The sequence below is a fragment of the Leptosomus discolor genome, chromosome 8, assembly GCF_034619465.1.
Source record: "Leptosomus discolor isolate bLepDis1 chromosome 8, bLepDis1.hap2, whole genome shotgun sequence".
Lineage (NCBI taxonomy): Eukaryota > Metazoa > Chordata > Aves > Leptosomiformes > Leptosomidae > Leptosomus > Leptosomus discolor.
In genome coordinates, this window is record NC_141398.1 from 47216742 (window position 1) to 47243116 (window position 26375).

Below are 26375 nucleotides of genomic sequence, written 5' to 3' on the forward strand. Positions count from 1 at the left end.
TTTTTTCTGTTCTGGAATAATTTAGTGCATAGAAATTCAAATTAATTTTTTTCATTTGGTGACAGAGTGAGGAAATAATCCTTATTTCCTCTTTGGAAATTTGTAACTGGTTAAGAAGCCTGGTGCAGTGAAGAAATGTCACCTGTTTTAAATAGAATTAGGTTGTTTAAATAAACAAAATGGATTTCCTTACCTACCTGTTTGTTTTGTTTTGTTTTACAGTGGATTCCAGTCTTACAAGACTTCAGAAATAAAGATACACTCTGGGGCTTTGTACCAAATCAAAATGACAAAACTTCAATGGAAATTTCATTTCCAATTACGCTTCATATTGGAGATTACAATATGGATGGCTACCCAGATGCTCTTGCTATACTACAGAACACATCTGGAAGGTAGAGTATATGTTAACCTGGAAATAAAGACTATCAAATGCATTTTCAGTTGTCAGTCATACAACTTACTAATTTTAGTGCATCTCATTCATTTTATCAAGTGAACAAGAGTTTTGATCTCTGCTAAATGTTTCCCTTTTAAAAAAGGTATGCATTTACATGGTATATTCAGAATGCATAATTGTATAGGCTCAAACTGTGATTCTTGGTGGGGAATTGCACCAGGGAGTGGAGTATGAAAAGTACCATTTTAGGCGCTCCTCCTGGATCACAGGAGCTGATTATCTCTCCCTTTCCTTTCCCAAATCATGGGAAATTCTTTAAAATCCTGACTTCAGCTTTCAGTGTTGGCTAGTAACACCAGGCTGGTATGAGTTGGGGAGCCTGTTCAGTGCTGTCACATGGAGTGAACACTGATTGGTGACTGCTGAAAAATGCAATAGTGTTTTGCCCCTTTTGAGAACCAGGAATTTTAGATACACCTCATAACTTACCAGTGATTTTATATTGTCCAAATTTAACTGAAATAAACAAACTCCGCCCCCACGCCCCCAAAAAAAGAAGCTTCAAACGTTTCCTATTACATTTGTCAGTGTAATCTTTTTCCTCCTTTTGTTTTTTCTTCATTACTTGCTTTCCCAATACATTGTATTGCTACCATCTGGTGTTAGGTGGGAGAGGGCATGTAGTGATGCTTGCAGGGAGATTGTTGTACATTGAGTTAGTGATCCATATAACAGTTGACCTGAGGAAGTGCACACCTGTGCTGTTCTGCACATACCACTTGGCTGCAGGAGAAACTTAGCCAGCTAATCGTAACGGAGAAGCCTGTAGGCAGCTCTCACTTGGCACTTGGTGATGATACCACTAGCATGTCCTTGTCTTTACCTTGAAGTGAAGCAGCTCGTTTTCAAGTGAATGTCCTTTTGCTTGACAGTAGCAATGATGAATAGACCTGTTTATTTCTAAGAAAAACTTGAAAGAGCTCTGGAGACCATAATGACAGCGAACCTCACTACAGATAGGATAGGCGCAGCACGCCGTGCCCCAACTAGAGGTCTGTCTGATGCTGCACAACTTGGGTTTTCCAGCATCTGAAGAGATGTAGGATTGTCTATGCTATCCCCTTGTTCTTGCTCATGTCATCACTTGTAAAAGGTATTTTAATCAGTACCTTATGGAGTCTCAACATCTTCTTTACTGGGATCTGTGACAAATACTTGCACTAGTGTATTTATTACAAAGCAAAATAAATCTTTCTTACAGGTGTATTTATTATTTTCGTCCGTATGGTGTTTTGACTGAGCTTGGGTGCAGGTTCATAATTTGAATTAACGCACAGTAAGGAAAAGAACTGAGGAGCTCACTTTGGTGCTTGGAACAGTATGTAGACTGAATTTAGATGCTGCAAAGTAGTCAATTCAGATCTTTTAGTGGTTGTCTAAACATGAGTCACCTGCTGACATTTTTGTGTTAGAGTTCTTCAGATACTGACACATACCTAAAAATGACCCAGTTACATGCTTGTATTCAGCCTACATGATGTGATTCAGAGACAAGGCAGTGAGCAGCTGAGCTCTGTCTCTATACCACTGAGCCTTAAAATAACTAGCACAGCAGCTGTTTATATTCAGATAGGGCAGAGGAGAAGGAGGTGATGCTGTTACTGCCCAGAACTTGCATAGGCAAAGTTAAAGCACTCAGGCCTTTAGGTTTTTTACTTCATAGCCTTGCTCAGCTGGGAGTTTGCATCTTCTGTTCAGCAGTCATTGAATAAAGACTATAAAGAGTCTAGAGAGCAGACTAGTACCAAGGCTTCCCTTTTCTGTAGAAATACAGTGTCACAAATTCTGCGACATCTAAACTGTAAAGTTGTTTACTTAAGCCCCGCAAATCTTGTGTTTTGAGCCGTACTATAGGCTATGTCCTAGTGTGTATCCTGATAGCTAGTACACTTCAGAAGGACTTTGTGAAGATTTACGGAGTTCAGAAGTTTTTTAATCTTTTAAGATTCTTAGGAGTGCTGCTCCTCTGGCTGGTGTGTAATTATGGCAATGTAATATTATGTGAAACATTTAAATAGCTTGTAAATAGTTACTCCTATAAAAGCTCAGGAAGTTACCTATGTCTTGTTGCAATGTGATACACTTTAATCTTTATTCTTGCTTCTGAAATTGTTTCAGCTGGTTGCATCTTAAAGTTCTTTTGAAACTTGACTTCAAAGTTGAGTGACACACTAAAGCGTAAGGACTGAAAGTACTGGAGGATGATTTGACAAGTTATGAAAAAGGAAGCTCAGAGAGCTGAGGAAGTCTGGCAAAAAAAAAAAAGAGTAAATAAACTAAAAATTAAGAAATCCGTTGCATGTTAACACTGTGTATTTCCAGTATCTGTAGAAAAGTAATGGAAACAGGCTCTTTGTACTTTGGGAATGGAAGTCACATTTTTTGCACCCACTGTTAAATGTCACTGTCAGAGTAATATTAATTAATTGTTTCTGAGAGACTTAAGCAAGTATGTCCTTTTAAAATGTAGTCACAGAGTGGAGAGAGTTAAAACAGTGTGGGAATTAAATTAGAGCAAATTAAAATTAAAACCTTATTTAATTGATTTTAAACACTTCTGGATCAAGCTGTGTATTTCTTTCTCTGAAGCCTTTCATACTACATTTACAGATCTAATTTTAGTGATTAATTACTGTGATTAAATGATATAAAAGCATTTTTGTAAACTCTTGACCTCAATCTGTGCTATAGTCTAGGAAGCTTAGCTGCTAGTTGCTGTCTGTAACTTAAAGAAATTAAGAGGCAGAAGCCATTTTATTCATCTGAAAATACACTGATACGTGATAATGAAAGAATATGATTAAAATCAATTATATGTTTTTATCACGAATCAAGAAAGCACTTTCAGATCAAATCCTTAAAGATACCTACAAAACACTGAAATAGGTGTGATAGGTAGGAATAACGTTGGTTTACTGTCCTTCCAGGAAAGTCAGGAAAATGATTAATAGCTTCAGGTATTCTCAGAACTGCCATGAGACTACACTGTTTCATTTCCTGCCACATCCTTTTGATTTCAAACAACAACGTGTAATATTCTGACAGCATGGAGGCATTCCTTAACAGCAACAACAAAAAAAAGGAATCCCACTTGTGGTTGAAAGTGTGGTGGGGGGTTGAACCTAGACACTGAATAAATTCCAACAGGTGAAGATGCTAAATTCACATTTGATTCTTATATATTTATCTGTCCATTGTGAATTCTTTTAGTTTTTTGACTTGAGTCAAAACCTACACATTAGAATTCCAGTCCAGATTTTTCTTCAGGCTACATACATACGTGAATTTTTCTTCCCTCTAGTTATGAATGTATTAAAAATTGTGTATGTATGTAGACTAGTAATAGGTAAAGGGATTTTATTAGTAGTTGTTAATCAATTCATCTCTACTTCCTATCTAAATGTATTAATTTTTTCACATGCTGGTTTTAAATTGACTCTAACATTGAAAATGTAAGTACTGCATGTGAGTCTATAAACACCTATTTTTCTCCCACCTAATTAGATAAAACAAATTTTGTTTAACCACTTGTTTCCAAATTAAATGCTAATAATTGCCATCTTGCATAGCAAACATGTAATCTAAGAAAGCATTTTTGCAGTTATGCTTTTATTCAAAGGGAATGGTTTTTCACTGGTAAAATAATGGTAACGTTGGCAATGTCAGAGAGAGATACTGTACTATCTCCAAGTTTCAATCTTTACTGTTATTTATCACCAAACTGGATATGGACAGTTGAATGAAGAACTTTGAGTATAATACACTTCTAGAAAGTTTTCAAGGTGATGATGCTTTCCAGGTATTCATGCTCAGTTTTAAAATAGTGTATATGTATTTTTCCTTTATATCGGTATACTTGAAAGGACTCTTATTTGACCAAATTATCTTTTCCTAAATCATTGTTAGTTGTTGCTTGTCAGAAGTAAGGTACAACAGAGGACTCCTTTTAAATGTAGGACTGAAAAACACCTTGGAATTGAGCAAATAAAAAAAAAGAAAAAGAGGCAAATTGAATTATTCTGTGTGTCTGGAGGAAGATATTAGTCATTTAGATGTCCCCTGTATAACTGTAAATGAACTAGCCTAAAACTGACAAAATGAGAGATGTATGAAATTAAGAAGTAAATATTTAATTCTAATTGCAAAGAAATATGTTAAAACAAAACGGAGATAAGTCTTCAGTCTTTCTTTGGTGTTAAACCTTGCTTATAGTTATTCAGCCTTATTAAATTTAGCTTTGCTGCATAGATGACTTCTGTCAGAAGCTTCCAAATTGTAGACAACTCTATACGTTATTGGGCATCATTCATAAGCTGTTTGGGATAGTTATGCAGGTAGCACACAATTTAGCTGCCTCTATGTATACATCAGTGTGTGTACCTAAGTATTAGAAGTGCTGCAAATAGCATGTTAAGGGTGAAATGCTAGTCTTAGTTTGGAGTTCTTTTGCTTTGCCTTTTCTCAGTATTTAAAGTGAATTGTTTGATATTGACTGTTATGCATTTGTGTAGCACTTTAGCACTGATTTTTAAGGTTTTACTATTGTAGCAGTGTCTGTCTTCATAGTTTTTCCTTAGGCTTTCAGGGACGTTGCTTCATCGTTTTATGGATGCGGATGATTTTCATTGTTACATGGAGATTTTTTTCTGATGGTGTTAGTCTTCAAAATTTGCTTCAAAATAATAGAAAGGTCATAAACTTGCTCTTGGTAATTATAGTATGTAGCAGAAGTAAAACATGGAGGTAGATACTTTGATTATAGTGATGCATGTATATTAAAGCTCCAAATAACATAAGGACTCAACTGGAGCTCATAGGCCAAATCCAGATGTCAGGAGTTCTTCCAAGAAAGAACTGAACAGCTGAGGAGGCAGCAAACAGCCGACTTCTCCCTCTGCAAACAGTAAGGCACTGCAAATGTCCAGCCTTCCACAAGAATGTCCCTCACACTAAGATTTCCTCCTTCCACGCTGAGATGTAGCACATGGGAACTCCTTTATCAGCACAGAACTGGGAGTGGATCCTAAGAAGGATCAAGACAGACATAACGTGGCTAACAATTACTAAGAATATATGTGTGTGTGTATACACACATATACACACGTACATAGTTTCTGGTATCCATTAGTGTTCATTATTATGTAATCAAAACCTAAAATAATTTATTAATGTTTTATTTCAGTGTTTATTTTTACCTTGAATTGAGTCAGGTGGGAAAAATTAGGTTTGTGCACAAAGACAACTAGTTATAATATGTGCAGCCTTCAGTGGAACTCGGAACGTAGCTCACCTTGAAAACTAGATGGAAGTTTAAAGCACTAAGGCTATTTATGTACTCTGATATGAGGAAAGCTGCAAGTACATTGCTGCTTTTTTGTGGGGGGGGGGGGGCGGCGAGGGGCGGGGAAGGTGGCAGGCAAACCTGAAGACTGTCCATCACCACCAAATGAGCGCTTTTTGGTTTTTCCTCTATTCAGAAGTTGCTGCGTCAGTGCATTCATTTTAGAGGTAGTTATTTTCAAACTGTTTCCATGTGTTGTAGATAATTACTACATATTAATGATAAAATCCTTCCTTAGTATATTATCAAGAGATAATGGGCTGAAAAAACATGGGGCAAAGGAAAGTCATGTTCCCTCAATTTCAGTCAAAAAAGGAGGAACTATTTACACATGTCACCCTCCAAAACAGCAGTATGTTCAAGGTCATAATGAAGTGGTTTTGGGTATTGCCCTGGGCTCTGACACACTTAGTGAGCGTTACAGAACATTGTCTGCTCCATCTCCGGGCTCCGCCCCCAGAAATAGAGGAGGAAACTTCATCTGTTCCCATTGCCAAGGCAGTGATGGATTCTAGCGGGTGCCCAGGATAGAAACCTGCCAAGGAATTGGGCTCCCAATTGGTAAAGCGACAAGTTTTCACAGTTCCAGTGAGAGTGGCAATGTTACAGCATCAGAGACAGCGTATAATGCTATTAGTCATTAGTGTGCGCGTATGAACCTTGTGTCACCCACTGGCCAGTCGGCGTGTATTACATAAATCCTTTAGAAGGCAGGTTTTGCTAAACTAGACCTGGTACTCTGGTTTGTTTGTTTCTTGTTTCAGTATTACAGCCTGTCTTTCTGTCTGTATTTATGTGTCAGCAAATGTCCAATTTGGTTTGTCTTGTCCTATTCGTACTGTGCTGGTAGGTTGGGTTTTGTGTGTTATATTTTGCTTTGAAACAATGGAAAACATACAATAGAGATTTGGTTTAATTTTTAATTCATTTAAAACATGCAACATGTAAGAAAATTTACTAATGGAGCTGGGGTGGGAAGAGATTGTCATAAAATAACGAAAAAGCACTGACTCTTTTTAAGTAGTGTTTAAGCTAAAGGACCATGAAGGGGTTAGGGAAAATGTGCACTTGTACTTATTTCAGAATAAAGTAAGAATATGTTCAGTCTTCTGAGTGGATGGTTAATGAAATTATTCCTGCTGATTTGGACCCATTTATTTAGTGTACTCATTGGTTTAAGTCAAACATGACATAATGGTTGTAATTCTGTCTGTAAAGTTAACATAAATGCTTAAGGATTTTAAAGTATCCAGTGTCTGTTAGCTTTGTTTTTGTTATATTTAACTTCAGCAGACTTAAATTATTTAATTACAATATTTTTGTAATGTCTATTATTTAGACTGTTTATAGCAAATAAGTTGGGTTTCATATATACGTATGTATGTTTTACAGCAATCAACAAGCATTTTTACTAGAAAATGTCCCATGCAATAATGTAAGCTGCAAGAGTGTACGTCGCATGTTTAAAGTTTTTTGGGAGCTCTCAGATCTAAATCAAATCAAGGATGCAGTGGTAGCAACCTTCTTTGACATATACGAAGACGTAAGTTCAGCTCTTCACTACAGCAAACTATCTCTTTCTGTGTTGCTGTATCTGTCTGTGTGCTGCTGGCAGACTGCTTTGTAGAGATGTTGGCTTTACAGCGCAGGGCAGGCAGTGCCTTCAGCTGGGAAATTCATTCTCGAGATGCTCCCTGGAAGGTGAGCAGGTAGAAGCAGCCCATCACTGCCTAAAAGTTTGCTGACCCTCCATACGCTCCATTTGAGCTGCCCTCTTCAGTGGCAAGAAAGAAGCCGTGGACCAGTGCATTCTCCTGGGTAGCTGTGAGTGGAGCACTCTGGCATGAATTGCCATAGATTAAAAAGATTTGAAAGATACTAAAATTAGTAGCAAAAGTGTAAACTTTGCTGCACCCACTCTTTTTTTTTTTTTCTTTGTATCTCTAAGGGAATTTGTTTGCTAAATGTAGAAGTTATCTAGAGTAAAGCAGCATTCTAATATAAACTATTTTTTTTCCTCTAGGGAATCTTGGATATCATTGTGCTAAGCAAAGGCTACTCCAAAAAGGACTTTGCTATCCATACATTAAAAAATAACTTTGAAGCAGATGCCTATTTTGTTAAAGTTATTGGTAAGTTATCAGTGTATAATCAAGTCAAAATGGGACCTTGAGAAGAATGTGAATATTTGAGACTCTGTATTTGATAATATTAAGGTAATGCTATATGTATGATAATTCTAGAAAAGAAAAAACACAGCGTGGAAAATCCTATGGATTGCAGAAATCTCTTGTTGCAGAATGTGAACTTGGATAAGTTGGTTTTGTTTCATTACAAAGGATTTTTTCTTTTTTGTTTTAGTGTACTTACTAAAATTCAAAGTAATTCTGCCCACTATTTTCAGCACTTTAGCTGGTTTTAATATCAGCGTTGACCACAATATCAACGTTGACCGCAGTACCTTTAAAGAAGTGTTCATCATCTCTTTTGAGGTTGTTTGGGTTTTTGGGTTTTTTTTTTTACAAGCATGCGTGTCCTATTTCTCTTATTAATTAGAGGCAGGCTAAATCTTTCCTTTCATCCCGGAACTTTCCTTCTGCATCCTAGCAGAATTCTAAAGACAGATACTATGTCTTTAAAAACTCATTTCTCAGCTGGCATCTGAAGGAAAAACAAGAATTATCAAGTGTCCAAAAATATGATCTGCAGGGGAAAAACACATGGAACCAAGTTATTCAGCCTAAAAGAGAAATGTAAGGAAGATCCATGTCTCCGATCCATAATGATGCATAAAAATAGGGGAAGTGTGTTCTGTGTGTCCATGCAGGATACAGCATAAAGCAACAGACTACGAGAGCAACAATAATTGCCTAAAAGACAGCTTGTGAAGTACTAACATAAATTCCTGGAGAAACTGCAGACTTAGCAACATTAGAGGTCCTGACAACTAGATTAAGAAATTAGGTAGTATATTTAATTGGTTTTGAGGGAAAGGGTTGGACTAGCTGAACTTACGAGGTCTCTTCTGTGAATCTTTTGTACGGTACCTTCACTTATCCCCTCACATAACATAATGTCAAAATAAAAATGACATTAGATCTACACATATCTTTCGTTCAACTTAGATTTTTATTTTTTTAATGTGTCATGCTATTTAAAATTTTGAGAAATATTAGCTCATAAATTGCTAATTTGAGGAAAAATATAATTATGCTTGCACATATAAATATGTATGCCATAGTGAGACAGAAAGGAACCAGAAGAAATTACAGCAGTATTGACTTAAAGGACCACACTTTGTTTATCCACAACGACTGCCTTTTTATCTTGCCTATTTTCAGAAACCTGGGCAAGAAACAATAGCCAAGTGTACTTATTTCCATCTATACCTTGAGTGGTTGCAGTATTTTCTTTCCAGCAGGGACTTCTGCCTTTTTTGCTTACCTTTGTCATTTCAAGCCTACTTTACTGGAGTTCTTTTCTGTATCATCTGGAAATGATGCAGAATCTAGTGCGAAATGGGCTGGGTTCATGTCAATGGAGACTGGCACAGTGTATATTTTGCCTACACTCTGTGATCTGTTCCGAGAGCCAGTTTGTTTCCATGTGTGAGTCAGTTCGGTGTTTTTAGCCTAGAAGCTACCACGTGGCACAAAACGCATTCTTACCGTAAAAGCATGGAATGGCAATGAACATGGCACGGGTGTGTGAATTAATTAGAGACTTGGTTTAAAAGTCTAGAGTAAATTATGATACTTGTATTTGATAGTAATTATGTTTTCAACTTGTGTGCCCTACTGTGTTCTTCACTGCAAAGGTGTTGAGCTTTGAGCTCATTGCTTGTCTGTCTTCCTTGATATGTTTAAGGATGAGTAAAAAAATGAGGCTGTATGTGGGCTTATGAGGACAAAGGTGAACAGGAACAACTAGAGGTTCACCTTCAAAAAATGTATTTGCCTTAATGTTATTTAAATGCATCTAATCCTTCCAAAGCACACATTCTGCACGCTATAAGATACGGAACTGCAGCTACTACTGGGGCTGATGCATTTACTACTTTCTCCTTAGCCTGAGCTTTATTCTCATCATAATACCTTATAATGATTTGTCATGTTGATGGAAGCCTTCGTTTAAATACTGTATATGGGTAGTGTTATTCACACAAGCATGCAGAAAGTCCTCTAGAAAAATCACACACTTCACAAAGCCATGTTAGAATTACAATTGTGTGATATTTTAATGGGAAAAGAGTAATTTGCAACATGCTTTTTGATTCACTTTGTGTAAATCTGTCTTAAAAATTGGAGTGAGCCTTTTTTTAGCACCCTTTTAGGGTGTATTTTTGCACAGAAGCTCCAGGAAATGGGAATTAATGAGTGGTCTAAAAATATCTTTACTGTGATACAGGGGAGAGTATTTCTAATAAAACATACTCTGTGTGAGTTAGTGTATAAATGCATTATGTTCACTTCTTTGGTATATGGACAATGAGAATAGTTTTGCTCATTATAACTGATGCCAAATGTACTTGTAGAGATTATTTGTTCCAGTAGTGAAACTGAACAGCAAATTGCAGTGTGCTGTTTTGCATCAAAATGGGAAGAGTTGGTTGCACTTGCATACACACCGATGTCTAACGTATAAAATAAGCTTATAGCTTAAAAAGTCTATATGTAGCTACATACAGTCTTCAAATTCTGCTTTGCCACACATTCATCTTACCTGTCCAGATAATTTTTTTTTTGGACTGTATAAAAATGTTAGGTTTTTCTGTATTTGGAAATTTCAGTATTTTTAAATTGCAAGCAAAGAACGATAACTTGGGAATCATGACAGTTGTTAATATTTGCACACAAAATTCTAGAAAAACGTTCCTTCACTAGAACAGTGCCATTTCTGACTCCAGTAGGGAATGATTTCTAATCAGACTATTACCCTATGAACATCTTATGTGCATCTTTTAGTATTGCACTGTCCCCAAACATTTTGATTGCTAAACTCCACGGAGCCTTAAAGTAGACAGAAAATGCTTTTAAAAAAAAAAAAAAAAACACCACCACTTCTGGTGATTAGGATGACCTGCCTGCAGATCTGGTCCAAATCTTAATTTTTTGCTTTCTGCCACACTTGCTTCAGGATACCATAATTCATGGAGAAGTTATGTTTTTACTTGGCTTCAATACTATATGGTCTGTATCCTCTTCCCTGCTTATAGCTGTTATATGGCTGCTGTTCAACCAAACTGTTGTCATCTGAAGTCTGAATTTTGCATCAGAATGACACCTTAGATTATTTTTTGGTGTATTTTTTGTTGTTTGTTTTAAAGGTATTTTAGTACTGATGTTCTAACACTCAGTGTGGCAGGATGTTCTAGCTTATAGAACTGGTGGCTTTCATTGTCATTTAGTTGATTATAAAAAAGTGTTATGTAATTTAACTGATATTTGAAACTAATAAGTTTTAAACAAGTAATTGAATAACTGCCACAGGCTTTAGATATTAAGTAGCATTATACACATCTGCTTATAATATTTCTGAATTCATAGAATAAACAGGTAAAGGGATTTTGTTTGTTACAGCTTTTGTGAATTGCTTTAAACCAAGTTGTAATACTATCTCTTGTATAGAAGGAAAAGCCTTTACTTACCTTTTTACCAGTTAAAACAGTAAAGCTGAATCTCTGTCAATATTTTTAAATGGTTAGAAATTAAGAATAATGAAGAAAATGTACAGTCTACTGTTTTAAAAATGTTAACTTAGAAATTTTATAATTGTCAGATCTCTCCTTTTGAGGCTGGGTAACCAGTGAGGTATGATAAAACAGTGACTACCTGCTTAATTTCTGCAAGGAGGTATACTTAAGCAGATCAGGAATTTTTTTATACATTAACATAAGTCATATAGAAGACACTTATTTTCTTTATGTGTTTTTAGTGGATGCCTGACACTATTACTATACTTTAACAGATTTCAGAGGTAGTGCTTGTAAGATGGTTTGTTAACATAAACACTGCAAGCTCACTTTTTTGTTTTTGCAGTTCTCAGTGGCCTCTGTTCTAATGACTGTCCTCGGAAAATAACAGTAAGTGTAACTATAACTTTGCATTACTATTTAGCTTCAAATAAGCTGAGGTCTAATTATACCAAAAACTCTCCACATGTTAAGACAGTTATTGGCCGGAAGAATGTGTCATCCAAATAATTACTGGCTAAGTTCTGCATATTTGAGACCTATACCTTTCGCCAGCTGCCTGCTCAGAAATGAAATCAGTTGACTGATTCTGCGGTGAGCTTTGTTACCCAGCATCATGGGGGCTGGCATATACCAGATACAAGAGAAAATTGTGTAATACAGCTGTATGTCCAAACTGTGTGTTGTGCCAAGTCCTGTTCTGGGCAGTCAGAAAAGCCAGGCAAAACTGATTATGGGACAGATTCAGCCATATAGCCACTTCTGGACTAAAATATAGTAAGCGAGTATACAAAGGATAGAAGGGAAGGAAATATACTTGGTTCTGATGATTTTTAAGATAGCAACATATACATGTGCTGATTTGTATTTCAATTCTTTTAACCGTGTCCAGAGACCTTGCAACTCACCCAGCAAACTTTCAATTAGCAAAATGTTTATCGATGTTCACAGTGAAAGTTGGCCTAAAAGAGGAACTCAGAGGAATCAAAGCTAGCATTAGCACTAATTAATTAATTAAATATGAAATTTAATTTTTACTTGAAAATACGAAACTTCTTCAAATGGGACCAACTTTTTCTTCAAGCCTATTTTAAGACATAAGGTTTTGTTTCTGATATAAAATAAGAGGGTTTGATGGTATTATTAGCTTAATTACATTACAAAACTAAAGAGAGGGTTTAAAAAGCAAATCTTCACAACAGATGTTGGTGAATATTTCATTATCAAGATCATGGAAGCGCTATTGCTTTCACTTTAATAGAAGTTCTTTGTCAGAAAGTAACGTAAGTATGTTATGCCAGAATACAGCTGCTTGGCACAGAAAAAAAAATAGCAGATTTTCACCTTATTTACAGGTCTTTCATACATCTGCATTAACAGCAACGTTGCGGTCTCTTTACTTTTCATTCTAACCAATTATTATTTTTCAGGCTTTGATCCCATCTCTCATCATTATCACTTATTCTTATGGTTTAGAACTTACTATTTTTTGAGGCATGGTGTGAAACGTGTCATCATCTCTTCTTTTAGTGTTCATTCTGTAATTCATTTTAAAGATCTTTACTGGATTTGATGCCCTAATAGCAGCTTGAATTCAGCATTAAAAAACAAAACAAAAAAATGAAAACTCTGTTTAAAATCTATTCTTACGGTTGTCCGCTCTCCTCTCCATTCCCCACCATAGCAGATAATTGTTCCCTCACCCTTCTTAAGTGCATTTGTTACGGTTCATCACTCAGTAATCCACAACTCCCTTTGATTTATTCCCCCCCCCCATAAATGTACTTTGATGTTTAAGCACATTTTCTCCCTCAAGAGAATTTGCTTAAAATAGATATTGGTACCTGACAAGTAACTATTCAACCATTTTCATAAATTAAATAAAGCATTGCTAAATGATGGTAACAAAATTTTGAATTTATGTAGTATTTTTCAGTTCTGAAAGACCATCAAGATAGTGCACTCTATCAGACAGTATCAAATGTGTTCTGCTTTTTCAGAACGTGCAGTTATTTCTTTGAATTTGGTGGGGGGGGGGGAGTATTTTAGTTGTAACTTCCAAGGAAACATTAAACCTTTTGCCAGAGGACTGAATAGTATTGCTTTCTTCACGAGAAAGTAAATGTTCCTTAGCCAACTGATTAGCCTTATCTTGAAAATTAATTTCCACATAATGCTATGACCAAAACAGTTGCAAGATTTTGAAATTATCCATATCAAAAGGAAATGATTAATCTAGAAATATTTTTTTTCTTTGGTTTACTGTTTTATTACTATAGCTTTGTCTGTTTGTAAAATTTTGCCTGCTTTTTTCACCCCCCCCCTGCATTGTAGCCTTTCGGTGTTAACCAGCCCGGTCCTTACATCAAGTACACTACTGTAGATGCAAATGGATACCTGAAAAATGGGTCAGGTAAGGTAACCTCATAATGAGAATACACACGGCATCGTCTGTCTGTATATACTTCTGGGCAACCTAAAGAGTTGGAAAGAAGTTAACAGTGAAATGGAACTGGTTTTGAATAGTGTCTTCGGTTTACAAGGCCAAAACCCGCTAACTTTCTCTTCTTTCTTTACAGATTGCATGTTTATTACAAACATTGCAACTGCATTCTTTTTCTTCTGTCCCATGCAAATTGTGTTTGAACAGTTGGCTGTATCTTGCCCAATCTGAAAAATCGTTGGGTACAAATCATGAGTTTATGAAATACCATAAGCTTCTAATGATTTACTTTTTCTTGCCAATTCGTTAGCAATTATGTTTTAAGAAACACCAGTGACTTTGAAATATCTAAATAGAATTTTGTGGCTACGTGAAAAAGGATCAACATAATATTCAGTAAACACAGGATGTATTTTTCTGGAGTGGTTCACTACATCTGATAGGCTATAAAATCATGAGTAGCATGAGGAAGATAGAGAGGGAATGGCTGTATCCTTTCAGGTAAAAAAAAAAAAAAGAACTACAAGGTATCAAGGAATCATTAGGTAACAGGGCCAAAATAAATGGAAAGCAGCAGTGCTTCATGCAACTTGAAGCTTAACTAGAGGTTTAATCGCATGAGATGTTCCAGATGCCACAGTTTACATGTGTCTAAAACCAAAGTAGACAAAAAAAAAAAGAATAATCCATTAGGCCATGGTCAAGCAGTGCCTAATGTTAGAATATCCTGGGGTTTATGTTGTCTTCTTAGGTATGTACTAGTGGGTCCTAGAAGACACAAGTGAGTGTACTAAGTGGTCTGTTAGTCTAATTTATGACTTAATCTTATGACCATAATGGACTCAATTCTTGCTTCGGCAAAAAATCAAAAAATCCCAAACTCGCAAGCCATAACGTGGTTAGGGTATGCACGTCTGTAAGTTGTGTCATTCCGACTCCTTCCTACTGGCAGTCATCTGCATCTGTCACTCAAGTCTTATTTGAAATTAAACTCAGATTTTAAAAAAAGATTTGCCGTAGTTCACTGGGAAAACTGTATTCTGTATAACGCTAATTTAAATAATAGCAATAACGAGGGGAAAAATGCTGACATGTTAAGGTCCTAAATCAATGGTAATGCTCCTACCTTGAATACTGTGCTCAGGACTGTTAATTCCACCCTAGAAAAATAAAGAGAAAAAGGTGTCCTGAAATACAAACAAGATAGCTGCAAAAACATATCCTGATATTCTGTAGCACTTCTGTATTCATACATGCTTAAAGACAGGTTTGAAAGCTTGAAAGTATTAGCCTACATTTTAATCAAACTAATAATTAATGCTAACATGAAAACGTAGAGTATTTTTTCTAATTGTTCCACAAATTCATTTTAACAAACTAATCGTCCTGCCAGTTGTACACTTGACTTCATCGCTCTGAAGGTTTTCTTCATAAGCTAAATTTAAAAAGAGCTTACATATTTAGTGAGAAACACTTAAAACCCCATGATGCGTTTAGAGATTTCTAGTTACGCTGCACTCTGTTACTGTCCGACACCTGCCCTTAGGCAGCCAGTTCTGGTTGAGTAACAACTGGCATGTCTCATTATTGCCAATTACCAAGATGAAGGCTTGCAAGCTTTGTCAGAGCCAAGTCGCAGTACAGCCTATTTTGTTAACTGTATCAGAAAATACTGGTAAAGGCCTCTACAGGATCTTTCTCCTTGTCCCTCAAAAGGCTGGATTCCTGTGGATGGGAAACTTCCTTATTTGTGGCCCCTAATAACTTTTGAATCCACTAGCTTACTTAAGGCAATTTTGACTGGAGTATACATGCCTCAAATAAAACTACCAGTTCTGTAAAAATCGGCAGTTTGGTAGAAGTTCTTCAGAAGAAGAACAAAATTCCACATGAGGAAAAGACTTAGTTGGAAATCAACAGTTATTTGGTCTGGTTTTGTCCTCAGGCTGGCCATATGGTCAGCATGTGTGCAGTTGCTATTAGCCATAGCCTGAAATGTTCTTGCCTAAGCAGTAACGAAGAAGCAAAGCAGAAAAAAGCTTAGTGTACTGTAGAGAGTTTATGGGGAAATAGAAGATAAGGCTAAAAGAAGTTGCAGGTTCCATACAGGAAGTAGGGCTGCTTGCAAAGACGTGCAGGATTCATATTCATACAAATATAAACATCCTTAGTTTGACAGCTTCTGTCCCGTTTTTGAAGGCATTTTGCCTCAGGCCAGGTTTCTAGAGCTTCCCAGAGTGTTATGCATATTACTTTAATCCCCATTGCAGTGCCTTTTCTGGTCTTCTTGATGACCAGCTATCTTGGGTTTTGTCCTCATTTTGCTTCCGTGTTGCATATTGGCTTTAGAATAGAGTTTGTATCAGGTATCAGGATACTGGTAAGACATACATTGTGAAGTACAAGGAATTTTGTTCTACCGACTCCTTTTTTGAAAGACATCTCAGTCCTTGTTTTTCAAAACAACAAAAGTATAAACAGTTTTGAATGCACTTCATATCTTAATAAAGAGCAAAAACCCTTTTACTTTCACAACTTTGTGTAATAAAGATTGGAGTTCACTAATCTCTCCTTATGCTGTTAACTAAACTACTTGCAGTTGATCACTGCCCCTCTGTACTCTTTGGGGCTATCTACTTGGCATATGGAGCTATTGCTAAAGCTGCTGTCAGAGTTACTGGAAATTACTACAATTTTTATATTATAAAATTTCTTTCCAGCCTGCTGCTAAAAGTTAGTGGAATGCAGTCATTGGGTGAACTTGCATCTAAATGATGTCATCGGTGAGTTTAAAATAGTGTAATGTATTTATTACTACAGGCTACTGGGACTTAATGCAGGCCTGTCTAAATTTGGTGCACCCGTGTGAATATAAACCAACCTAATGAAAACACAGCTTCATAGTTCCTTTGGCCATGTGACTTGTGAACAGATACCTACACACAATCTTACTAGAGATTCAGGAGTACTGATGCATAACTCTGCCTAAGTAACAAAAAAGCTGTTTTTTGCCTAAGAGAAGAAACACATTAGTAAAACCATCAAACTCGCCCTTTTCTTCTTCTTTAGAAAAGGACTATAAAATGGCTATAAATCAAAAAATCAACATAACCTTTGCTTAGATCTAATTATACTCATTTTGATTCATTATTCATGTAGTGAATAGAGAAGTTTTTAACTCTTGCTACTTATTTCTAATTAACACAATCTCAGACTTTGAAATCTGATGTTTAAGTGAACTCATACAACAGACAAAAAAAGTCAGGTCTAACAGCTAGTAGAATCTATTATTAGATTAGAATTATTAAATTCTTTAAAATATATTTGCAATATTGTAAATAGTAACTAGAGAACTGAAACTTGGCATATCTGAATAATAAATGCTGCTTTTTAAAATAAATTTTGTAAATTGACATTAATTTTATTTAGAAAATCGGATTTGTGGGATCTCAAGTGCAGAATATCTATTAAAAGGTTAATTCACAGCAGTATAAACTGATTCTAAACCCCATTTTGAGGAAATACAAGTTTAGATGGGTTTGGTTTGTGTGTGTTTGACCCTTTGGCATTTACTACTTAAGCAAGCTTATAAAATAACTCAGTGGCAAAATAACGATGTTCTTCCAACTGCAGACCTCTGTGTCATGGAAGAATGTATATTGCTTACAAATTCCTTATATCTGTGGAGAATAAAGCTAGGTCCAAATTTGAAGCTCTTTCATGTATCATTTTCTTAATTTTCTTTTCTAGTTCTGTCTTCCAAGAACAAAGACAAATAGATGTATCTTAAATGTTATCTTTAGGGTTTAGTTGGTTTTGGTTTTGTATTTTTTTTCTAGGGAATGACAGTGCTTTTAGAAATGCAATGTTTTTACCATTTACTTTAAGAAATAGCTATCAAATGTGATTTAATACTGCTATAGTACCATTCATCTTCACTGCTACCATATTTACAATAATAAAAACCTAAGAGAGTCCAATCATGATGAATTTCCTTTTCTATTTTGGCATTCTGAAATAACAGTAATGGATTCCAGGTTCATTTATGACCCTAGCAGTATTGCTACAGGGAATTTTCTAATACTGTCTTTGATCAGTTTCTCACCTGTAGTATGTTAATAGATTTTTGTTTTTTGAGTCTGTGTAATTCCTGCAAGAACTTTTCAAAGTCACATTTTCTAAAGCTATTATATTAAGTTTGTAGCTAAACTTTCTTCTTTTACAAGTCCTACTCATAAAATTCAGTAAATGTTCTAACTAGAATTACTAGCCTACAGGTTATTAGCTTGAAAAACAGTCTTACATCACAATTGTATTCTATTTGACTGTCAAGAAAAACTTCAAGCAACACTTACACATGTGTACTGGTGGGCAATACCAAACCCACATGGCATTTTTGGGCCATGCATAGGCCTACAAAACATCTTTCCCACATTAAGCTTTTAAGAGTATGGCATCAATATACTATTTGAAAACTAATTTTCATCAACTTATTTGTGTTATATAATATCATGGAATAATCTATACCTGAAGTTTTTCATTACATGAAAGCAATAATGACATAATCTGATAATTTGTAATCATATTTTTAAAATAATCCATCTCTTTCCCAAGAAGTAACATGAGTAACACCATAGTTCTTTTTCTAATGAAAATGATGCTCACCATTCCATTTGTTTTTCCCCAAGTCATCTGATGCTGTTTGTATCTTTACCACCAGCCTTAACAGGGGATTGGCTGGACCACTGAAACCAAATTATCCAGTCATTTTAAGTTATCCTTCTGGCCCCAGTACTCAAGGAAATGTCCACCATTCTGCTTCTGATCTTCCTAATTCTGCAGGTCTTTAGTTCTGCATTATGGTATCTTTCACATATGCAATATTCATGCAAAGGGTAAAATGAAAAGCCACATATGGCTGTCTTTATCTAATTCATTTTAAGGTTCTTTGATCTGCCAAGCCTTAACTACAGGACATTTGCATAATTACAAGGGTGTTTTTTTAAAAAACATTGTTAGAATTATTCTCTCTCCTATTAACATTGCAGTATGTTGTTAAAAGATAGCAGAATAATAATTAGCGCATATTCTGTGCTTTTACTTTCACATTGCTCAATTCACTTGTAATCTTACAACATGAAATGTTGTTAAATTAGCTACAAGGAATAGCAATTGCCAAAATAAGCATTAGAATTGAAAAGTACTGGGTCTTACATCTGCGGCTGATATCTCCACAGACCGCTCTCTGAGAAGAAATTAAATTGCAACAGCTTCTTCAAATACTTAAGGAACTTTATGCTTGAGATCAGATCAGGTCCAGGTGTAAATCCGATCGGTTTCCTGTGATCTGCCTTTTCAACTCCCTATTTCTTTTGGACTTGTTATTTTTAAGGAACCCTACAGTTAAGTATGAGTGTCAGCTTGGATTTTCAGCCTACATCTGCATTTCCTGGCTTTTATTGGCTTCTAAGAAATTTCTCATATTATTCTGACACAGTGTTTTCCAGCTGAATCCTGCAAGCAACAATGCATAGCATAAACTAGAGTATAATAACTGGGGAGACAATATCTAAAGTTGAGCACAGGGTAGATCAAAGCTGTTCTTGGGGTGGGAGGAGGATACGTAAGATGAATTTAGTAAAGCTAACCAAATGCAAACTGTTGGGCTTTGTTGTATTTTTGTTGTAGTTTTGTTTTGTTTCTTTTAACTTTAACATCCTAAAAAAAAATCATTGTTGATAATCAAATAGTAGCCCTACTAAATCTCTTTGATTTTAATACAATTTGGCTTAATGACTGATGACAGTAGATTACTGCAGATTGTATCTATACGGCTCAACACAGGTCTGACCTTGGCTAAAATGCAGGCGTATCATTTTTACAAGCTGAAGTGGGTACCAATAATGATCCTTTATGTTTTCTTGAGAAGGCTACCTACTTGACATGTTTGGTTTCATTTATCTTATTACAAATAACACCAACTGATTTTCTTAGGGCTAATGTCCCTGTGGACCCAGAACAACATAAATAAGATCAGATACTTTTAATACAGAGCAGTTGTTAATTTACTGAAGTATTTTCTGAAACTGCACAATGACATTGTAGCACCAGCACAAGACAGGCATTTTAAATTTGTTATTGCAATGGTGTCTGGTCAAGGGCTGAACATGTCAAATGACTGGGTAGTCCTGTAAAGACTTCATGCTATGAACATCAGGCTGCCTTTAGCAGTCAGCGTTTCTTTGCCCTGTTTTTCCTTCTGATAACCCTTCCCCTTTCACTGCAGCCCAATTTTTCTGTCTTCCTGCCTTCTCCCTCTTCTGTGTAACATCTGAACCCTCAGATACCTTCTCTTTCTCTCCTTTGTAGGAATTCCTGGCCTTGAAGTCTGCCTGTCTGCAGACAGGCAGATAGAAGGATAAGACTGGTAGCTGCAAAGCATTGCCATAACCGCAGCAGTACTGGCTGACTCCTGAGTGTGTTGACTGGCCAGACAGCTGAGGCAAAACCACTCGCAGCTCCCTCTTGCCATTTTTGTGATAAGGACATGTATGGGGGGCAGGGCCTGTTATTCTCTGCAGTGTGTAGCATACCTAAAATATTTTTTATATATTTTCTGATATACCACCTATCTTGTGTGTACCAGATGAACCCTTGTGATTATACAGGAGCCTCAGGTTGACATACTGTTTTGTGTTTTCACTTCCGCTTATAATGGCAGCATATCTTCCATATTTCAGCCTGCGCTATGGACATCTTAACTTTATCTCTTAAAGTAAAAATATGCTGATAGAGTTTGAAATAAATAGGATCATCGTTGCAGTTTGTCTCTACCAAAATATTAATGCTGTGGGCCAGGAAGAACAGAACAATAAATGTTTAAGGTTTACTCAAAGATCAATATCCACATGTAGGCATACTTTCACATAAACAGATTCATTGAATTGCTCATCTAGATCAAATTATAATTTGGTTAAGCATCTGTGCGATTGAAGCTGTATGGACTGATAGCCTTTACAATTCTCATTTCAGAGCTCTTTTATTTCGCTGGTTTTGCTTTGTTTTGTTTTAAACTTTCTATGGCAGAATGACCTTTCACATGCTGTTAAGTCATGCCATTTTTGAAATCTGCTTACTCTTGCCTGTTGTTACATTGAGTTCTCATGCTGTTTAACTAAATTAGATTGTGAGGTGAACACAAATGTCTAGCAGCTATTAGAGTAAAGAATTTAAACATAAACAATCCAATATATACCAGACAAAAGCAAAATTCATTTCACTAGCCATTTGATGTTGCAGGATTCATTATGTCGAATTCCACTATACAGAAAGAAGAGTGTATTCATGGAACAAGGTGGAATAATTTAATAATTGAATAGCTGGATTCTGTTAGAGGGACTTTCTGGTTGCTGTAGGTGGGAATACCCTGCTAGTATGTTTTTGTATATAACACTCTTTCATTTAGAAAACTTATTTGAACTTGTAATGTTGCATGCAATATTACCAAACTTCAAATATTTAGGCATTAGAAATTAGACAACTTTCCCCTGTGCAAAGTGTTGGAATATCAGCAATATGAAAATTTTGGTGGTTTTTTTAAAGAGTTTCTAGTTTTAATTCTGTAACTTTACGATGTAAAGTTATTGTTAATGAAAACAAATGTTCTCATATAAATGCATCAGGTTTGGAGTTTGGGCTTTCAGAGGTAGTACCATAAATGTTAGCAGCACTGCAGGTAATAGGTGTCAAAGTTGCAGGTATGCACTTTCAATCCACTTTCCCCAGTTATTGCTGAACTCGAGAAAAAGGTATTGCAGAAAAAGTTGAGGTGAAGTTCTGTACTGTATTAATCTAGAGTTTCCTATCATGTGGACTAATGAAATGAGGCAAACAGCTAAGTCAGAAGAGGGAGACATCCTCAGCCATTCGAAAGCCAAAGCTAACATTGCAAAATTTTAAGCACAAAAAGAGCTCTTTCCCCACTATGGTTGTTTTTTTTTTTCCAACCAGTGACCTACAACTCCACCAGCAGTAATAAGGGAACTGAAGTAAAGCTTTCAACGAAAGCCAAGAAAATAAAATTCTCCAACTTTCTAAAAAGCTTTCAAGTTTGGAGTTGTTGGGGTTTTGTTTGGTTGGTTTGTTGTTTGGTTTTTTTTTTTTTTCCTGAAAGCTGCTTTGTAAATTCTTATGCATATGACACAAATATTTCACTACTATCAGTTATATTTTTCCCTTTCTTTTGCAGCAAGTGGTTCTGGTATATTTTCAAATAAAAGAAGGAGCTGCCAGCTTCAAAAGATGGGGAAGCACTTTGGAGCACAATGTAGCACAATACTGATAATTGCTGTAAAGTAAATATCACTGTAGTGTTTCAGCTATGCAGCATAAGTGACGTGTGTTCACTAGGAAACTTTACCTAACTCTTGAACTGGCTTTGTCTTACTCCAGCTGTTGCATGCGTGTTGTCCACAGCTATGCACCAATTCATGCAACTTCTATGTGTAGTTTTTTGGAATAATTTTCAGTTTTTCTAGGGATGCATATGTGTATCTAATGTATAAAAAAGCTGTCACTCGTGTGGACTTCAATATTAAGGTAGATGATGGTACAGAAGAATTTAGATGCAAGTCTGAGACTAGAGCTACAACTCAGATACAGTGTTTGACACAATGAACTGGTTTTTTACCAGAAAAACTGTCTGCGCTGTCAACAGGTACAAAGTATGTATGGCTAAAACAAAGCAATTCCTTGTTTTATTTTCTGACTCTGGGCTTTTTTTGACAAGTTGATTCACACTTCACAAATATTTTGGGTTGCTATTTTAGTGAATGTATTAAAGCTTCTGATAAATGCATCATTAATTAGAGAAAAATACAGCAACTGGAAGAAATTATGATATAACATTTTTATTTCTGAAAATACATTTAGCTATTCAGTCCTCTAATATACTGAATTTGGGGGACTTTTGAAAGCCTAAATATTATTGCTGTATTCCGAATTAATCTAAATGGTTTAATGGGCTACTTAAATGCAAATGATATTTTGTCAAGCAAAGTGTAATAAAAAAAATAAAAGAATGGCACTTCAGGAGACCACAAGTTTGAAATCAGAATTTCCATTAGTCTTTCAATTCTGTGTAGTGATCCTGTGTGTTCTGCTCTATTATTCCACGAAATAAGCTTATTTAAACTGATGGAACAATATCAGTATTGTGAATCTATTTATGTAGGTTCAACTAGACTGTTCATAAACCCAATATCATACATTATCAGTTCTGTTTAAAGAAACAATAGACAGCATTGCTTCTACATGTAAATGCAATCACCTTCCCTTCATAAAGTTAAATTGGCTTCATTTAAGCACTTACGCTGCCTGAAATAAGCTGTTGAGGACATTACAATTTAACCCAGGGCACAGGGGATACTTTTAAGCTTTCAGCAAGTTTACATCAGTATAATGGAAACAGAAGGGAAATGCCTTAATTCAGATATAAAAGAACAAGTACTGTGTGTGTCATAGATGACACATCATTCTGTTTTTCAGACAAGACTTTTCAAAAGGTTAATGATATGTATTGCTTCAAATTTTATATGCCAGACTTCAAAAATAAGGAAATTGATTCAGAAATGTTCAGAATTACTTCTGAATATCAAACTCTGCAAAATTTTGTAAGGTTTAGCTGCCTAAACATCATTAGCTATTTCTTCAGAATTTTGTCTCTGTCAGGCTGAAACCACTGAAAACCATGGCTTAAAATGCTGAGGTTTTCTTTACTCTGCCCAAGGCTTTTGAAGCAATAAACTTAGTGACTTATGATTTAAAACAAAAATATAAACACCAACGCCTATACCAGTACCAGAGCCCGTGATATCTGGGTGCTTCCAAGTAACTCTTTGAAACAAGAAGCATAAGGCAGAAGACAGTGTTGAATAGTCTTCAAAGTAGTATTAAAAAGTAATAATGTACAGCATGGACAGGAGAAGGTTTTCTACTGATGAAGCGAAACAAACTGTGAAGCAACAGCCACTTTCTCCATCTTGCTTGCACAGGCTTCCAAAAGTTTAAAGGACAATCTTAGTACAAGAAATAAACCCCACCTTCCTTTTTGAGGATGAAATGGTATTTTCAAATCTTAGAACAAGTTGAAAACTGTTTACCATAGGTTTACAACAGGGCAAATGGCTAGAGTTGCTATTTAATTTAAATTTGAAATGTTTTAGTAAGTAAAGTATTTACTGGTGACTGAGAACTTCAAATATGACAATGAACTGTTGACGGTACTCTCTTTACTTTCTCTTTTTATTTTTAATCTTTGTTCAGGGATTTTACCTTTCTCAGATGAACACTTGTCATTCTTAATTACTTGTTTGCAATTCTAAGTGGAACATTTGAGTAACCATCAAACTCTTACAGAATTTAAGGGGGAGAAAAATAAAAAAGTCTCAAATATCTCATACTTGTAGTCAGCTTTAAAGTAAACTAGAACCTTCTGTATGCTATCATCCTGTTCAGCTAGTATCTCCCAATTTTAAAGGCAAATAAAAAAAGTATGTGCACATTTTCTGCCTGCTATGTAGAAGAAAATGTTCCTTTCTGACCTTTGCAAATTATCTATTTACATCCTGAAGCATAAGATTTCATTATCCTTATCTTAGTAGGCATAAGAACCAGTGTTAGTAGCCATGAAATTATTCAATGCTTTTAAGAATTCTAGCTGCAGTATCTGACACTCTAACCTCTTTAAGGCTGACTGCACACGGTATATGACATTTTCTTTTATTTCCTTTAATTTAGTTGACATTCATTTCACTTGTATGATGAAAGAAAAAAGGAAGATTTCAGTTGCAGTCTCCTCATAATCCTGAATATTTCACTCAAAAGTCATTCTAAAAGATTTTCAATGTTAAATATTACAGCAGTACCTTGTTCTTATGGGAGCAGTCCTTCAAAATTCAGCATTAGTCAAACAAATTTTTAAAGAAAATTCTTTACTATGTTATAGCATGATCAAGTAAGACATACCTTGTTTGTTTTTATAACCAAGTCAAACCTTTGCCCCTTGCTACTTTTATATTGGTAGCCAGTGCTCTCAGATATTAATTGCTTACTTTAATTTGAGAATACTCAAACTTTAGATTTGGAAATTTGAGACCTAGAGATTGAGCAATTCAGCCAAGATCTTGTAAGGGAAGTCAGTGACAAAGCAGGGACAGACTCAAGACTCAAGTCCTATACTGTTCTCTCAACTTACTGGAAAAATCCCTCTTCTTAAAGAGAAAAGCTGCTCAGCTCATGCTTTCTGCCACACATTTCATAATCTAGAAATTCACCTCACAATGCACACAGGACACCTTGCCCTCACAACAGAGGACTGAAAGTACAAATCCTATTAAAATATTTCCACGTCCGCTTGCTCATTACATTGTTCTGCATGGGGAAAAAGTATATCTAAAATATGCCTAACGTTTAGGAAAAACTGTTAGAGGGTTGGGTTGTGTGGTTTTTTGCTACTAGCATTTTAGCTTAATAAAAAGGTAACTGCATCATGCTGATTTTTTCAGATCTCACCTAAGTGTATTTAGTTGACATTTATCTTGCCTTTTTAAATAAAATTATCATAGCTCTAAAACGGCAGTAATACAGAATATTTACTCATGATTAAACAGGCCTGTTTCAAAACATGCCTGACAGCATATGGCAGGCTTCTTCCTAAAAAGCTGGTGGAAGGTGGGGAGGTTCAGAAAAATAGAACCATGAAGTAATTATTGTATTGAATAGCGGTTCAAATTATTGTCATCCAATATACAAAGTAGTTTGTCTCCCACAAGAGGATACAAAAGCTGAAGAGCTGCTTCTGAAAGTAGGTGTTGTATCTTGGTAGTCCCTTGGTGTAAATTCTGCTGTATAGTGGCAAATGCATGTTTGCACTTATCGAGCTGTCTCTGGGAGGCAAGAATGGGAGTTTGTTTTTTCTTGAAAGTATGTTTGGCTTTGCCAAAGAAGTTGTGGTGGTGGCTGTTGGGGAGCTTTCCCCCGCCCACTCTGTTCACTGCAGCTGCGCAAGATGCAGTGCAACTAGTATGGCCAACAGCCAGTTGTCTGAGGCAAAATACTAACTTTCAGAATTGAGCCTTGGAAGAAAGTGTGGAAAGGTAGAAAGGGCTTGGCTGTAAATTCATTACAAAATGTGAATTCATGTTCTTTAATTCACATTCTGTTATATTTTGTCACTTATCTTATAATTTCCAATTTCAGGCATAATCTGTCAGGTGTCAAAGCAGAGAAAAATCTGATGCTTAAAAAATACTCGCTACATCATAGCTTTGAAAAACTGTTTCTATTGATCACGTAAACCTACTTGTGGTTGTCAGGTGTCCCTTGAACTCATTTCTATCAGTCTGGAGAAGGGCTGACTGAATTCACTGCAGTGCTAATG

General features: G+C 35.8%; 1 protein-coding gene across 1 annotated transcript in view; it reads left to right on the plus strand.

Annotated features, from left to right (window-relative positions):
* ITFG1 (integrin alpha FG-GAP repeat containing 1) overlaps nucleotides 1-26375 on the plus strand; it is an 89268-nt gene that overhangs the window by 54700 nt on the left and 8193 nt on the right. Inside the window, exons 10-14 of the mRNA XM_086469035.1 lie at nucleotides 223-395; nucleotides 7194-7344; nucleotides 7825-7933; nucleotides 11840-11883; nucleotides 13828-13906. Of these exons, the coding sequence (XP_086325161.1) occupies nucleotides 223-395; nucleotides 7194-7344; nucleotides 7825-7933; nucleotides 11840-11883; nucleotides 13828-13906 (556 nt within the window). The remainder of the gene's footprint in view (nucleotides 1-222; nucleotides 396-7193; nucleotides 7345-7824; nucleotides 7934-11839; nucleotides 11884-13827; nucleotides 13907-26375) is intronic.